The sequence below is a fragment of the Eptatretus burgeri genome, chromosome 17, assembly GCF_056783735.1.
Source record: "Eptatretus burgeri isolate ZD-2024b chromosome 17, Ebu_testis_v1, whole genome shotgun sequence".
Classification (NCBI taxonomy): domain Eukaryota; kingdom Metazoa; phylum Chordata; class Myxini; order Myxiniformes; family Myxinidae; genus Eptatretus; species Eptatretus burgeri.
The window spans coordinates 6,905,279-6,921,975 of record NC_140977.1 but is presented as its reverse complement, the minus strand read 5'-3'; the positions used below and the strand labels follow the sequence as shown (position 1 = coordinate 6,921,975).

Below are 16,697 nucleotides of genomic sequence, written 5' to 3'. Positions count from 1 at the left end.
GATCCTGCGGGAAGAGGTGAATCGGTCCATTCAACATTTGGAACAGGAGGCAAAATTGACCCATGAGACCCTCACCACAAAACATCTTTGGCCACAGTGGGCTCTGAAATTGGATACGCAGCCACAAGGGTGTTTGATCCCTGGGCTGGATTCGGACAAGGGAGAAACTGGGAAGCGGGCCACCGTAAAAGTGATCCCCCTGGTAAATTTTGACGGGTCAGGGAGCGTTGAAGCTTTTCTGATGCAATTTGAGTGCATTTCCCGACTAAACGGGTGGAATGAGCGGGAACGTACAGGGAATTTGGTGGCAACGTTGCGGGGACCAGCCGCAGATGTGATAAACGTGATCGCGGAGGGGATGTTGACCAGCTCCCACATTTGCGAGGCGTTGAGCCGTCGGTTTGGGTTCGCGGCAAACTGTGATCTGGTGCGGGCCCAGCTCCAGCACCGCAGATTAAAGCCGGGTGAGACAGTGCAGGAGCTGTCACAGGACATTTACCAATCAGTCAGGATCGCGTATCGGGACCTAACAGTGGAGGCATGGGACAGACTGGCACTAGAGAAATTTTTAGCTGCTCTTCCGGACCCTGAGGTCCGAGCGCTAGTGGAGCTACAGGATCCACCCACCGTTCACCGAGCGGCTGAGTGCGCGGCCAGGCTGGCCTCGTGGAGTCGGCCGGGTCGGGTGCCCGAGAGGCCATCAGTGACGGTCCGACAGGCGGAGATCCAGGATCAGGGAGGGGGGCTGGGAGAAATTGGCATTACCCAAATGTTTCAGGAAATTTGCCAGAAACTGTCAAGTTTGATAAAGGGTAATCCGGTAGTTAGTGCGCCAAAGCGGCGGGGTCCAGCCCAGCCAATAGAGCAATTCGATTATGGCCGAGGGGGTCCGGAACCGGAAGAGAGATTTCACCGATACTCACGGGGGCCTTTTATGGGGAGTTGTTTCCGGTGCGGGCGAAGAGGACACATGCAACGATATTGCCGGTACCCGGCGATGGAGGGACCCTCCAATAGACTTTTAGACTCGGAGAGGATGAATCCTCCTGCTGAACCGCCAGGTCTATCAGAGATGCCCTTTCATAGGTCGGGTCCGGAGATCACTGTCGGGGGTCGGGGAGACTAGATTGGGCTGAGCATATACGGCCATGCTCGGCTGCTGAGATTGTGGCGAAGTGCCCTCCTTTGGTTAAAAAAAAAAATTAATTGTGGGAAAATTGGCTTGTGTTTGTAAGTTCTGCTGGGTTTTAGAGTGACAATAGGGACAATGGGTAATTGGTAACAAAGCGGGCACGAGTGGCTGTCCAATGGCTGGTGCGTGGATCGGGTGAGGAGAAGTGCTGTGTGAGTTGCTTCAAGTTAAGAAGTGAAATGTATGGTGCACACATTGATTTTTTATTGGACATGGTGTGGTAACAGGGAAGGTCATGCTCGGTGAAGTGTTAGAAATGCAGGTGTCACATGTAAGGCCGATGGGGTGGGGGAGTCATGTGGGTTTTGTGGGTGGGGATGATGTGCTTGTCCACAGGGATTGCTGAAGCTCACGGTGAGCGTGAATTGCGACCCCCTTCAAGGAGATTCACCACCTGGTGGCTAATGGTGACAGTGTTTGGAGGCAACTGGGAGAGGGTCTGGTTGGGCGACCAAGGTGGGTAGGACCTTGGCGACCCAGGAAGGCCAGAGGAGCCAGTGAGACCCCTTCCAGAGTGTTGTATGGGATTAGAGCTGATGGCTACCAGGGGGGAGGGAATCAAAGGGAGCGGGGCGGAGAAACGTCCGGGTTGGACTAAAGCTTACCTGTGGGCATGGTTGCACCTGAGATGCCCCCATCATCTTGTGGTAACCCACCCCACGACCACGGCGGGATTCAGCCTGCATGATTAAAATGAGGACCATGACCTAGAAATGTGATGATGACCATGGTGTGAGTGTTGTGAAGATGTACGAGTCCCACTCGATCCCGCACAACTTGACATGTGCAGCAAGGGCATGATGTCCGCATAATTTTGGGGCAAGCAAATTTGAAAATAGGCTCCCCAGGTAACGCTGGGTCTATTAGCATCCACTGGGGGAGGCGGTCAACTGTAAATATCCTGTGAATAGTGTCGTTAAGGCTTAGAGTAGAAATATAAAGTATAAGTGTTGTGTTATTGTGGAACCTTTTGTTTCCCCTCCCCAGATCACTGGAAGAGTGTTGGGCAAGAGCGATGATCCAGAAGATGGAGTGCAACTTCGCTCAGTGCTCTCATGTGATAAAATAAAAAAATAAAATAAAAAACGAATGATTGTTTAGGCGAGGATAAGGCCATAAGGGGGTAGTACATTAAGCAGGATAGGTAAGTTAGCTGCGACTCGCTGCCCATTGCCCCTCCTACTTTATTTCGTTAGGTTAATTAGGTGTGAGTCAGTAAGTGTTAAGGCTGGTATGGTAGCGCCTGTGATATACCTTGCAGGAGCTGCGGTACCAGAGGAGGGGGCAGTGTTACGTTTGGGGGGGGGGGTATGCATTCAAAGGGTAATTAGGATGTTTAATTAGGTATGCCATGCTGTTCGAGTTTACCAGGATCTCGATGTAATAAGTAGCAATTCAGTGGTGATAAGTTGTCTAGTAAATGTTCATTTCTTCAAGGGGGAAATGATAATTGTCACGTAATTAGATAGGGATACGGGATAGGGTAAGTGTGTCTGCGTAAACCCCTTTTAGTATTCTCTGGAGGCTGGCCGTGACGTCACAGGACAGTGCTGCGGATGGCTCCGCCCAGTGATCACGATTGGCGGAAGGCGACGGCGGTGGGCCAATAAAACGGCTCGATTGGAAGTGACGAGGACGGGAGGATAAAAAGGTTCTGTTCGGGGTCGAAAAGGAAGAGGAAGAAGATCGGGACAAAAAGATCGTGTTTTTTGGTGTGGAGGCTGTTGCGCGGGAAGCGTACTTGTTGTTGTGCTTATTCGATCGTGTTCTTCATCGTGTCTTGGAGCCTTGCTGAGCCTCGTGCCTCACCTTCGTTGGCTCTGGGGTTCTGCTGACTCGGAGTACGGGGTCGAACGGCGGGCGGACCTGCCTCCCTCTCCTGCTCGCAACTTGGCGCCAGAACTGGTTCCCTGGTGGCTGTGAGCGGACTTGGGCCAGGACCAGGAGGTCGACAGCACCACGGTTTCTCCTGCCCCCCTGACGAGAGCAAGGCCAGCTCGTCCGACGCCGATCCAGGGACAGTTGCGTCCACACCACGGTCCAGCCTGACCACCAGAAGTAGCTACGTTTTGTGTGTGTGTGTGTGTGTGTGTACTTGGCGCCTTAGAGGGTTTGAGAATTGTATATTCATTGGAATTGTCTGTGTTTTCCCCACGCCCGATCCCACACCATCCCGTCGAATCGCCCCGGATCCCTCTTCTTGCCGAGTCTTGTTATTTCTGGTTAATAATAAAAACAAATAAACATCATCAACTCAGTGAAAATCGACTCGTGCCACCTTCCTCGTCCCGTTTGCGGGAGAGCGATTAGAACCGCCATGTTTGGGTTGTAAATAAATAAACCGCCTCCATCGTTTCGGCTCATTCTATGTTGGCAGGACTGTTCAAGTCCTGTGGACGTCACAATATACTGTGTAACAAACTTTTCAAAGAATAATTTGCACACATTTACCTCGGAAGTGTGGATCGATGTAATGACAACATTGTGCCACAAGAGTTGGCTCGTCCAAAGTCCTTCTCAAGACTGCGTGAGGGAGGTATTCTATGAATTCTGTATAGTTTATTGACGAAACTAGTTTTCTCAATTTCAAGTTTTTAGTATTCACATGCAACAACAAAACACGACCATTCTATTCAGCACAACTGTTCTTTCCTTTGATGGCCATCCCAACGAAGAACATTCCCATGAACACCCCGAGTACACCCGTCAAGTTTCAACTCATCTCTTCCAACACACACACACACACACACACACACACACACACACACACACACACACACACACACACACACACACACACACACACACACACACACACACACACACACACACACACCGAAAACAATTATCGTTTTCATGATGCGATAACACAGAGAACTGGCATATTTTAGAATGATTTGTACACCTTCTGGGAGATTGATTGATTGTTTGACAATAATATCCACTTTTCAAGGTATTCTGTCCATTGACGTAGCAGCGCATTTGCACATGTTTGAGAAGTCACTCACTTCTAATGAAAATTCATTTCAACGCAAAAGTTCAAAAAAATCTAAGTTGGAGGTGGCCATCCCAACTTTGTGAACGTTACCATGCGGACCCGAAGTATAACCACCACTTTTCAACTTATTTCGTCCAGTGGGTTCGGAGTGCATAAAATATGGAAAATGTATGTAAATCACTGACTGGTAAATCACTTTCATCACTGACTGGCAAATAATCAGCGAAAACGTAGACAAACATGCACCGCGGAGGCTCCCAAGCACGTACCACGTGCAATGCCCATCACAGTTTACATGTAAATATCAAGAGCCATTGACATCTCTCACCAATAACTGGATTTCCCTCATTATATCTGTCTATTTACATATTCTCAAGTGTCTGAGTATTTGTTTGTGCGTTTGTATGTTATTCTTTTACGCTCAAACTTCAGCACCTATAGGCCCCAAATTTTGGGTGGAGGCACTTCAGAATATGTGCACGGTTTTAAGGTGCGAAACGTTGGCCTTGACGTCCGTCTTGAGGCCACCAAAGGCAGCGAAAAGTGTATATTGGGATATGAGGATCAAACAGTGCTGCCGGCAGCCTGTAAGCAAAAGGTAACCACGAGGCCAACACCTGCATAACTTTTCAATGCCCAACGTGTCCTGAAACCACCACCAGGAAAAGCTCACCCAGCCTGGCAATGCCAGAAAGAATGATGTGCTTAAATGATTATTTCCTTTCAACAAAAATTCCAAGAAATCTCATTGGAACTGAAGAGGAGGAAGTAATTTGTAAAAAAAAAATTCATATATATGTAATCCAATGTGTTCCTTACCAGCCTCTTCTCGTCAATATTAACCAACCCATCACTCTCCTCTTCATTTTCATCAGCCTCAAAGCCCTCATATTCCTTCAGCTGATCATCTTCATCATCCTTCATCTCCACACATTCTTTCACTTCTTCACAGTTCTCCTCTGAAATTACACCGAGACGAGATCCTGCAAAGATGAGATGATATCCACATTAAACAGATATTGTGACAGACAAGCATCAATGGTGAGAACAACATCGTGTTCAGATGTGTGCACTGTGGAAATTATGGCGTCAATTTCATCAATTACCGGCTTGTTCTTCTTAAATAACCAGTTTTTCTTGTACCATGTCTTTGTGTGAAGAGTCAAGAGCTCATAGAACATGTAACGTTAGCCCAAGTCTTTGAAGAAATGGTTGGCCAGGCCTGACATGATTAGAGTTGGTGAAGGCAGGAATTTGTTCAGGGTGCCGCCAGTCACTCAGCAACCCTTGGTGAAAGACACCGAGTGATCTTTAACGTACCCCCAACTAATGCCACCAGACGGGACACCCAACGTAACGTCCAGCTGAGGAACAGCACGGTTGTGATCCAATGCCCTACCTGTGAGGCACCAATCCGAGTTCAATAAACATGGATGGAATCGACAGAACATTGATCGAGGTGATATAACCGTCGTTGAAAGCGAGAAGAAGCTGACGTTTCGCGTGTTAACCCTTCATCAAAGCCAAAAGAGTTGGACAAAATCTACACCAGTCCTCATGAGCAAGATTAATTGGCCATTCAACAGTCTGGTCAGGATGAAAATCAAACCCAGACTGGACAGCTCAGACGTATATTCGCTACCTCTGCACTTCCCTGTCGGACACACATAGAAACAACAGTGATAAAGATAAATTTACGAATTGGAAGATTCTGTTCAGGAAAAGGATAAAGGAACAAGAGCGAGAATTGCTTTGCAATAAATATCCCCTCGTGCTGTGATATTTTCTAAATCCAAAAAGGACATAATTCTGGGAAAAATTGACGAAACGCCCTGAAACTCGAACTTGTTTTTCATCCCCTCCAGGCCTTCAAAACAGCTGTTCACCACCACCTCTTATCTTCCACCATCCAAAACATCGATCTTTTCTACCCCCGTGAATCCACCCAAAACCCACCTCCTTCAAATTCCCTGCTTTCCTTCCTGAAAGTCCCTTCAACGTCCATCTCGTACACCCCTTGTTCCCCACCCCATCCCTCTCCCTTCCACAGATCTCCTCATGTCTCTGTCTCCCACTGTTTTGTCCTTCCCTCTTCCACCCCTCATCTCATGCTCCCCTTGCTGTGCGTTGTGTGTAAGCTCTTATACGAGCCTCGACATTGCCTAAAAAATATTTTTTTAAGTTCTTCTCTAACTTGTCATAATGAAGCCATGTACCAAGTTTCAGTTAGATATGTTAAAGGGTGTGCGAAAAAAATTCTGAAAAACCACAGGTGGGACGGATGGACAGACAGCAAACCTATGGTCCTCTCCAGTCAGACCAGTAGGGGACAAATAACTGTGGACAGAACAAATGCACCTCACACTGTATTGGACAACAATAAATGAAGCAAGTTTGTGGATGGGTATTAAAGAGGATATTTTAGAACCAGACATAACAGTGCAAGCATATTATAAAAACCATGTAATACGAGATCTCATGATATGTAATTCTATTTTGATCACATTATTGGAAGAAATGAGCTGCTTTGGAGAAGGCTCATCAAAGAACAATCAAAAAGTTTTCAAGACAGGTTTAAATGATGAGACAGAGAGAAGAAGAGGAGTGGAGGAAGAGGAGAAGAGGATGAGAAGATGTGGAGAAGAGTAGGGGGGGGAGAGGATGGGAGGATGGGAAAAGGAGGGGCAGATTACGAAGAGGAAGAGGAGGATGAGGAGGAAGAGGAAGCAGAGGAAGATGTTACAATGGAGATGATAAGAAAAAATATCAAGAAAACCAAATATTGTTCAGTGGACAGAAAACCTCCATCGTGGTAATCGCCCACTCCATCCCAAGCCAATTGACCCGCAGCTTCACAGTCTTCACTCCGGACTCACCTTCCTTCTCAGTGAGGCAGCGCTTTAACGTCTCGATGCTCACGTTTTGATACATGTATTCATACAGTACATGAGGTTGAGAGGCACAGCACTCTTTCAGCACATCAGGGTGAGAGCCAAGGTATGCCTTCACCTTTTCATCTGTGAGAAAAACAAAAAGAATTAATTTGGGAGCATTAATAAACATGCAAATGGTTAAGGTGAGATATAAAAAGAGCAATAGTGTGAACCACCACTCATAAGAAGAAACTACAGCTGCATCACTCTCTGCTGATATGGAATCGGTTTGTGGCTGGCATATTAAATGGAGCATGTCATTCAATCAAAAATAATCTCATGTCTTCTGTCTTCTGCAGACACATTTGTTTCACCCAGAATGTGCCACGTAGACTGGTCTCTCCTTCCATCTGCATCCATCTCTGCAGCAGATACTCTTTCTTCTTGTGATCGTAACAATTGTGTTGTCTTGAGCATAAAATTGCTACCTCTCGGAAGAAGGGTAACACTTGTGGTCCACTCGACGAGGCAGGATTTCTACTGCATTTCATCACCTCGTACTACATTTTCATTAAGCATCCTAAGTCTGATACGATGGCCGAGACTAGAGGTACGCACACTCTCCTCTTGCCAGGGTTCTTGATGTCTTGCCAGGGTTCGAATCCCGACCCAACTGGAAACTGTCATCCGGGAGTTTTGCAGGGTGATTTATCAGTGCGTGTGCTATCCTTTGGATGGCTGTTAAACTGGTCTGTCAGCATTCGTTCGTGGACGTCAAAGACCTCACGGTGTCTTTTGTGAAGAGTCGCGAGCTATCATTGGCACCTTGAACAAATTAAGAATTCCTGCTTTAACCAACAGAGGGCACTGTTTCAGGGGCACAGCCCCAACCACAGCCTTGTGCTGCAAATGAACGAAGAACAAGAAGATTAAAATTCCTGCATGCTCTCTCACCATCTTATTGGCAGGTGCCATCACTGATCCAGATGTTGGCTATTATGGCGCCGCATTCAAATATTTATTGAGTCCCCCAAAGCAGCTCACCTATTTCATCATCCTGTGTGTTCATTTTATTACTTGCCTTCCTCTTCTTCAATCAGTCTTACCAGTCAATACTGTGGGACCCCGACATTCGCAGATTCGCCATTCGCGGACCCCTCGCATTTGCGGTGACCTGCTTCTACATTTGCGACCCTGTGCTTCGTGTATTGGCTGTTTTGCGGACACAAAAAACACACTCTCCAGCAGCTGTGCTTATGCAAAAAACATATCTTCCATGAGCAGCACGATTGACCTGTTTCTACATTCATGGCCCTGTGCTTCGCCCTTTCAGGGTTGTTCACGGGTGCATAAAAATTTTGAAAAACGAGTGGAATTGTACGAGAGATGTGGGTGCGGCTTCGAGTGATGCGCTGAGCACTGCAGGTACAAGTGGCCCCAGTCAATTCTGAGCAAGCAGGGGATGGTTTGACCACTTCAAGAAGCATTACAGTCTCCACAATGCCAAACTGCAGGAGAGCGTGCCTCCGTGGAGCATTGGCACCATCAAAGACTTGCTGAAAGAGGTGAAAGAACCCATCATTAACGCCTGTTGGCAAAACCCGTGGCCATAGGCAGTGAAGAACTTCACAGGCTTTGCCACCAACACGGAGGAGAGGCATTAAATTTCTGGGTTGGCATGGCAGGTGGGAGGGAAGGCTTTGATGACATGGATCCAGAGGAGTTGGATGATCTTCTTGCCTCGCATGCAGAGGAGCTCACTGATGAGTTGGACGCCATTTCCAAGGTTTCCGAGGAGGAGGAGGACAGTGATGAGGAGGAAGAGGTGTCGAGGTCCAACCCAAAGGTCAAGTGCCTAGGTGAGGTGCTGTGGGACACGCGGGCAATTGCTGACAGGCTGCAAGACGCCGAAGCGGTCATGGAGCGTTACGTCAAGTTCAAGAGGGGGTTGGATGATGTGATGCTTCCATACAAGGAGCGACATCGAAACCTCACCTGCATGGCTTCAGTACCCTCACTTCCATTCCTGTGAGGGTACTGATGGGGCAAGACTCATCATCACCCTCACCTGCATTGTCTTCAGAGGAGTTCAATGAGTTTACTGGATTTTAATTAATCATCATCATTTGAAAAGTTGTGTTTGTCGAAATAAAAACTTTGAAACGGTTCCTGTTGTTCTTTTTTTACTCTTGTGGTGTGGTTTGTTAAGTCCTTTTAATAAACTGTAATTGCATTCCTTCAAAAAAACAATGGAAATGGTACCCAGTGTTGTCATTTTTTTTTTCTTTGTAAGCATTTTTTCTGAACCTAATCATGTGCATTCGTGGTCAAAAATATTTTAAACTTTTAAAATTCTGGCTTACGAATCATAAACCGCCGGGAACCTATAACCACCAAGGTCGGATCTGGATTCAAACCTGAAACAAATTCTTATCGGCTTGTTCTTGTCACCTACCAACTCATCCACCAAGTTTTGTCAACACTCGTCCACAACTTTTTGAGATATCGTGCTGTACATCGTTTTTGGCCCAATCTCTCAATCGTGAAGAATCACTTTGAAAAAAACTTTTAATACCTGGATCTGGATCTTCACCAAAATCTAATCAATTCGTCCTTGCCACACACTTAACCTGTCCACCAAATTCCGTCCGAATCCGTCCACAACTTTTTGAGATATCCTGCTCACAGACAAACAGACAAACAAACAGATCGTGGTGAAGACATAACCTCTATCCATAACTTTCACTGGAGAAGGTAATAAGTTGCTTTGCCAAAACTACAGAAAAAATTCAAAAGGAAATGATTGGCATTGACTTCTGATGGTACGTTAAAGACACATGTGTTTCGATCAAGAGAATAGAAGTTATTGCAGTCATCCCTAACGATTCACGATTCCTGTGCAAAACTGGAAAATTGCAAGCGCAAAATGTGACCCTGCAAGCTAAACTATTAAAGCTGCGATTGTGAAGGAAGGAGGTGAAAAGCCATTAAAACGTCGCCATGGTATTGCCTGAGGATCAAAACAAAATGTTTGGAGCGTGCATGAGAAAGGTTGCTGCGGTGAGAGCAAAGTAATCTGTGTCTCCGTGATGAGAAAGCCACGAACCGAGCAGACACCACCGGCAAGTAAAAACGTGTATTTAAAAACACCAACAGCCTTTTACAAGTCCGTAAATATCCCAACACATGCAAAATATGCGAAACCGAGACGTGGTATTCATTTCGTGAAAAGCATTTAATCCTCAACAACTCTCTCACACCTCACCTGTTGGTGGCTCTTCCTGAAAAGATGCTGTTCCCACTTTGGGCTTTGAATTCCTAAAGAAAATAATGAAAAAAAGAGATTTTGTAAAACCACACTTCCAAAAATGTTACAAACAAAATGCAATGGCAGAATGAAAATACAGTGAGGTCAGTGATCATCAAACCGCATCAGTTTGTGATGGGCACGCGGGCAGATAACTCGGAACCAAACATGTCTATAAAAAGACCACCGACGCCATCAACAACACTCACTTCTGGCTGGATCTTCGTGCACAGGGTCGGTTTACCATACCTGTGAGATGAACGAATCAGATGGGGACTCGTGCAGGAAACTACGTGGTGGCTACTTAATTGGCCGAGCGAACCAACGCCACACGTTGCTCTCTATGGAATACCGTTACAATTCCCTACTCAGACCAATTGTCCCGGAAGCTCGATCCAAGATCAAACCCGAAAAGGATGAGTCAAGACACGAATCAACACTTTCATAAATTGATTACATACAATCAATTGAGCTGGAAATGATGAGAAAAATGGTGGTTCGGAAGAATTCCAATGGGAAAAATGGCGGGAAAATTAAAAGTTTGCAAAGCAAAGGATATCCAAATATCTACAGCACATGTAGATTCCCATTTCCTCCACAATAACAATCCTGCCATCGGATGCCTAAAAACAATTAATTAGTTACTTTGAGCTCGACATGGATCAAGACACCCGAAGCAAGGACACAGAAAGTTTGGGAAGAGGGGAAAAGAAATATAAATATAGAGTGTGAAAGATAAGCGTGGGATCTATTACGTGCTCCGGCACATGTTCAGCAACCTCGGTGAAGGTGACTGGGCCCACTGCTCAGTGATTCGGGCTCGCCTTCCCTCACAAACGGGATTACGGGTTTCCTGGGTCAAAACTAAGATCCAGGCTTTCAATGAAATCTTGGATGCTGCTGTCTTGTCTGTGCCAGTTTGTGGTGAGGATGTTGAGGTCGTGGAGAGATTCACTTACCTTGGCAGTGATATTCGTGTCTCTGCTGGCTGTGAGTCAGAGTTCAAGAGACGTCTGGGTCGGGCCTGGGGAGTCATGCATTCACTGGATTATGGGGTGTGCTGCTGCCGGAACCTGTGAGGGAGGACGAAAGTCCGAGTCTTCAGGTCCTTGGTGCTTCCAGTCTTGCTCTTTGGATGTGAGACTTGGACTCTGACGAAGGATCTGAGACGGAGACTTAATTCCTTTAGTACCAGGTCTTTTCGGAGAATCCTTGGCAATCGCTGGTCGGACTTTGTGTCCACGAATGGTTGCTGAGAGAGACTCAAATGAGATTTGTTACCTGCATAGTCCATGAGCGTCAGCTGCGGCTGTATGGGCATGTGGCTCGTTTTCCTGATGCTAATCCTGCTCACCAGATTCTCTTAACGAGGGAGTCTCGTGAGTGGAGGAGGCCAATGGGCCGACCACATGCCTCGTGGTTGCAGCAGGTTGATCGGCATGTCGAGGAGATGGGGGATGGGCCAGGCATCTGCCTGGGGGATGGCCAGACGGAGGCTCTTGGAGTACCGGCGGAAAGTGGAAGCAGCGACAGGCTGCTCCGGCGCATGCTCCCATACCTGACCTGACCTCCCTCATGATTCCTCTCTCCCTCCTTTGGCAGCGTATGGTCATGTGGGGAAACTGAGGGAGGTTCATCCATTCCAACGTGATGACCTGCGTGGCTCTGGGAAATCTCGTTCCGTTGGTGCGAGGGCAAACGTGGCAGCGTGGCAATGGACTTGGTGCGGAGCAGATACACGGAGTCCTGAATTGTGTCAGTAAAAGCCACAGAAAGTACGAACAAATAAAAGCAAAGGAAAAGATACGTTGCGGCCCGTGGGAAAGCACGTACATGGAAATGCAGAGAGTGGAGAGGTTTAAGGTGTGGAAGAATGTAACAAAAGCGCAAAGTAGAATGAAAGTCGAAGTGAGTGGAAGGGCAAAACTCTGTCTCGGTTGACTCATTCAAGCGTAACAGATGAAAGGTGGAAAAAGCTCCAAGGGAAAAGGCTTTGAATGGCTTGCGCATCTCTCCTTTTATCGCCCTCCCCCCACCAAGCCCCCACCTGTCCTGGCTGTTGTGGAGCAACTTCTCCTTCGATGTGGCCGCACCTGATTGGTGGAGCCGCATCACGCCTGGGATGAGCAAGTTTGTGGGGGAAGGTTTGGGGGAGAAGCTTTAAGAAGCTTCAAAACTTGCCTGAAGTTACTTGACAGGTTCCACTACTTTGCTAAAGCCATGCAACTTAAGGCCCGGTCACACCTTGACGTTTTAGCCAACGTATGCCGATTTTTGAATTTTTTTTCTAAAACGCTGGCACACGTTGAATACGTTATGGGTAAGTTTTGATAACATTGAGAGCACGCTGAAAAACAGTGCCATACGTCGTTGTACGTTGGCTTTAAACGTTGTACTTTTCGGTTGTCCTCAAATTTTTTCATGCTTGAAATTTCACGACGTATGCCGGCGTATGACTCACACGTTCCGCTACACTGGCCACAAGTTGTATGCACGGTCTGCGATCGTTGACAGACGTCAACACATGCTACTTGTAAGTTAATCATAAGTTGAGACACGCCGAGGTAATGTTTAGCGTACCCGAAACTTATTTCTAACCTATGATTAACGTGTTGTTGGCACGTTACGCGATCGTTGCCACACATCGACAGACGTTACTTTTAAGTTACTCATAGGCTGAAAGACGTCGGTATAATGGATCGTCCTTGCGTCAGCTTCCACGGCCACGGCCAGGACACTTATTTGCAGCATTCTTCAAACTTTTCTTCGGCATGACGAGGATCTTCACACTTCGATGTCTAGCTTGGCTATGATTCCAATTGTCCATCAGCAGCATCTATTTAAAATAGTCGAGTTTGAGCGTTTTAACACGTTCAGAAGAAACGCTTCAAATTTCCAAACCCCAGCGTCAAAAAACAAAGGCGAGTGACAGCAATTTAAATCGTTCATTGGAAACAATGAACCGTTTAAAAGTCTACGTGGTACCGTTTAAAAGTCGTTGAGTGTAAAAAAAATCCAATTGTTGAGCGCAAGCGTCTACTTTCAATAGTGGAGATGCAGCCATTTAAATCGTTGAGTGGCAGCCTATGAACCTACCCGTGGACACGCGGACGCAAGGAGGATCCATCATAACCCACACCCTCCCCCTCACACTCACCTACTACTGCCAACATGAACAAACTACTACTAATACTCAAACTAACACTGACACTGTTACTGCTGACATGGGCATCGACTCAAAAAGGACTCGAAAACACTGTTGGGTTCCCCTTTTATGAGCAGCATTTTTATATACCAATTCCCAAAACCGCTGGGAACACGTCTTTATATGGCAGTTGTAAGCTAGAAACACGCTAATTTTTTTTTTTTTGTCGACCGGAAGACATCATTGGAATACGTCTACATACGTCGATGTGTGTTGGGACTACGTAAAGAATTGGTTCAAAGCACGTCAAACATAAGTTAGAAATAAGTTTCGCGTAAAAAAGACATTACCGCGACGTGTTTCGACTTATGAGTAGCTTATAAGTAGCCTTTGTGGACGTGTGTAAAACTTATCCCCATCGCATGCGGAACGTGTGTCATACGCCGAGTACGTCGTAAAATTTTGAACATGTTTAAAATTTATTGACGTACTCTACTTACTACGATGTATGATAGCGTACTTTAGCGTTCTACTCACGTATACCAAACTTACTCATACCGTATTTGACGTGCCCCAACGTTTTAGACACATTTTTATTAGGTCGGCATACACTGGCAAGATCGCCAAGGTGTGACTGCGATGTTGACACTTCCATTTCTACGGCAGTTATGATTCGAATCGTTGTGCGTCAGCCTTTTAATAGGCTACGTCACGACATCGTCAGCGATGCGTGCAACGCGCTATGCCTAAGTTAGACTATCGTTGGGCATCGGTTGTATAGGCCGACAACAGGTTCAGCATTCGTTGGTAGAAGTTATCTATAACACTACGAAACGTTCTGTGTCCGTTACCAATGCGTTATAAATAAGACCAAGTCGCTATGAATACGTCCGAATCTTTAAAAAAAACATCAAAAGTTCAACGTAAGCCAGCGTTTTACATACATTTTAATACGTTGCCATCGCTGGCTAAAACGTCAAGGTGTGACCGGGCCTTTACACTCGTTATGAGGCATGTAATGAAGACAAAAGTGAGTGAGAGTGCGTGTGTTGCGAAATGTAGACAGAGAAGGTAAACAGGGTGAAAAGAACAGAAACTTATTCTAACTCACATTCACAATGCATATTTATCCCATGCATGCAATCTAATTTAATTGCTAAACAGAATAACAACATATTTCTCACTCAACTTCCATGTGTATGTGTGTGTATATATATATATATATATATATATATATATATATATATATATATATATATATATATATATATATATATATATACATATATACAAATACATATATATATATATATATATATATATATATATATATATACATATATAAAAAACATACATATATATATATATACATACATATATACAGTGGGGAGAACAAGTATTTGATCCACTGCCGATTTTGCAGGTTTTCCCTCTTACAAGCCACGTAGAGGTCTGTAATTTTTATCATAGGTACACTTCAACTGTGAAAGACGGAATCTAAAACAAAAATCCTGAAAATCACATTGTATGATTTTTAAATAATTAATTTTCATTTTATTGCATGAAATAAGTATTTGATACATCAGAAAAACAGAACTTAATATTTGGTACAGAAACCTTTGTTTGTAATTACAGAGATCAGACGTTTCCTATAGTTCTTAACCAGGTTTGCACAGACTGCAGCAGGGATTTTGGCCCACTCCTCCATACAGATGTTCTCCAGATCCTTCAGGTTTCGGGGCTGTCGCTGGGCAACACAGACTTTCAGCTCCCTCCAAAGATTTTCTATTGGGTTCAGGTCTGGAGACTGGCTCGGCCACTCCAGGACCTCGAGATGCTTCTTACGGAGACACTCCTTAGTTGCCCTGGCTGTGTGTTTCGGGTCGCTGTCATGCTGGAAGACCCAGCCACGCCCCATCTTCAATGCTCTTGTTGAGGGAAGGAGGTTGTTGACCAAGATCTCATGATACATGGCCCCATCCATCCTCCCATCAATACGGTGCAGTCGTCCTGTCCCCTTTACAGAAAAGCATCCCCAAAGAATGATGTTTCCACCTCCATGCTTCACGGTTGGGATGGTGTTCTTGGGGTTGTACTCGTCCTTCTTCTTCCTCCAAACACAGCGAGTGGAGTTTAAACCAAAAAGCTCTATTTTGGTCTCATCAGACCTCATGACCTTCTCCCATTCCTCCTCTGGATCATCCAGATGGTCATTGGCAAACTTCAGACGGGCCTGGACATGCACTGGCTTGAGCAGAGGGACCTTGCGTGCGCTGCAGGATTTTAATCCATGACAGCGTAGTGTGTTACTGATGGTTTTTTTGATACTGTGGTCCCAGCTCTCTTCAGGTCATTGACCAGGTCCTGCCGTGTAGTTCTGGGCTGATCCCTCACCTTTCTCATGATCATTGAGGCTCCACGAGGTGAGATCTTGCATGGAGCCCCAGACCGAGGGAGATTGACTGTTATCTTGAACTTCTTCCATTTTCTAATAATTGTGCCAACAGTTGTTGCCTTCTCACCAAGCTGCTTGCCTATTGTCCTGTAGCCCATCCCAGCCTTGTGCAAGTCTACAATTTTGTCCCTGATGTCCTCAGACAGCTCTCTGGTCTTGCCCATTGTGGAGAGGTTAGAGTCTGATTGATTGAGTGTGGAGAGCTGTCTCTTATGCAGATAACGAGCTCAAACAGGTGCATTTAATACAGGGAGTGAGTGGAGAATGGGAGGGCTTCTTGAAGACAAAACTAATGTGTCTGTGAGAGCTGGAATTCTTACTGGTTGGTAGGTGATCAAATACTTATTTCATGCAATAAAATGCAAATTAATTATTTAAAAATCATACAATGTGATTTTCAGGATTTTTGTTTTAGATTCCGTCTTTCACAGTTGAAGTGTACCTATGATAAAAAAAAAATACACCCGTGCGGGAGTGACGGTCATCTCTGCGAGAAAATATATAGCTTCCTGAAGGTAGGGCAGTTTTTGCAAACTTTGAAGTGACGTGAGGCGAAAACAAAAGCGAAATTCGAAAATCCATCCTGACCAAATTTAGATATTGTCCCATAGATTCATATGCCACAATCAAATTCAAGATTGCTTGAGAAATAGCGGAGGAGATAGAATTTGAAAATCGTCATTTTCGCAACTTCAAAGGCCTCGTGACCTTGACCTTGACCTTCGGT

General features: G+C 45.7%; 1 protein-coding gene and 1 long non-coding RNA gene across 3 annotated transcripts in view; one reads left to right on the top strand and one right to left on the bottom strand.

Moving 5' to 3' along the window:
• The window catches only part of LOC147009184 (uncharacterized), a 106,274-nt gene that overhangs the window by 66,008 nt on the left and 23,569 nt on the right, over window positions 1–16,697 (bottom strand). For both annotated transcript variants that reach the window (XR_015053094.1, XM_085863360.1), the window contains exons 6-8: window positions 10,329–10,381; window positions 7,067–7,207; window positions 5,010–5,173 (exon numbers count right to left, since the gene is read on the bottom strand). Coding sequence is in view for 1 of the 2 variants with exons in the window: in XM_085863360.1 (XP_085719486.1) it covers window positions 5,010–5,173; window positions 7,067–7,207; window positions 10,329–10,381 (358 nt within the window). In the remaining variant the exon portion in view is untranslated. The remainder of the gene's footprint in view (window positions 1–5,009; window positions 5,174–7,066; window positions 7,208–10,328; window positions 10,382–16,697) is intronic.
• LOC147009185 (uncharacterized) overlaps window positions 1–16,697 on the top strand; it is a 64,513-nt gene that overhangs the window by 29,809 nt on the left and 18,007 nt on the right. The window lies entirely within an intron of this gene.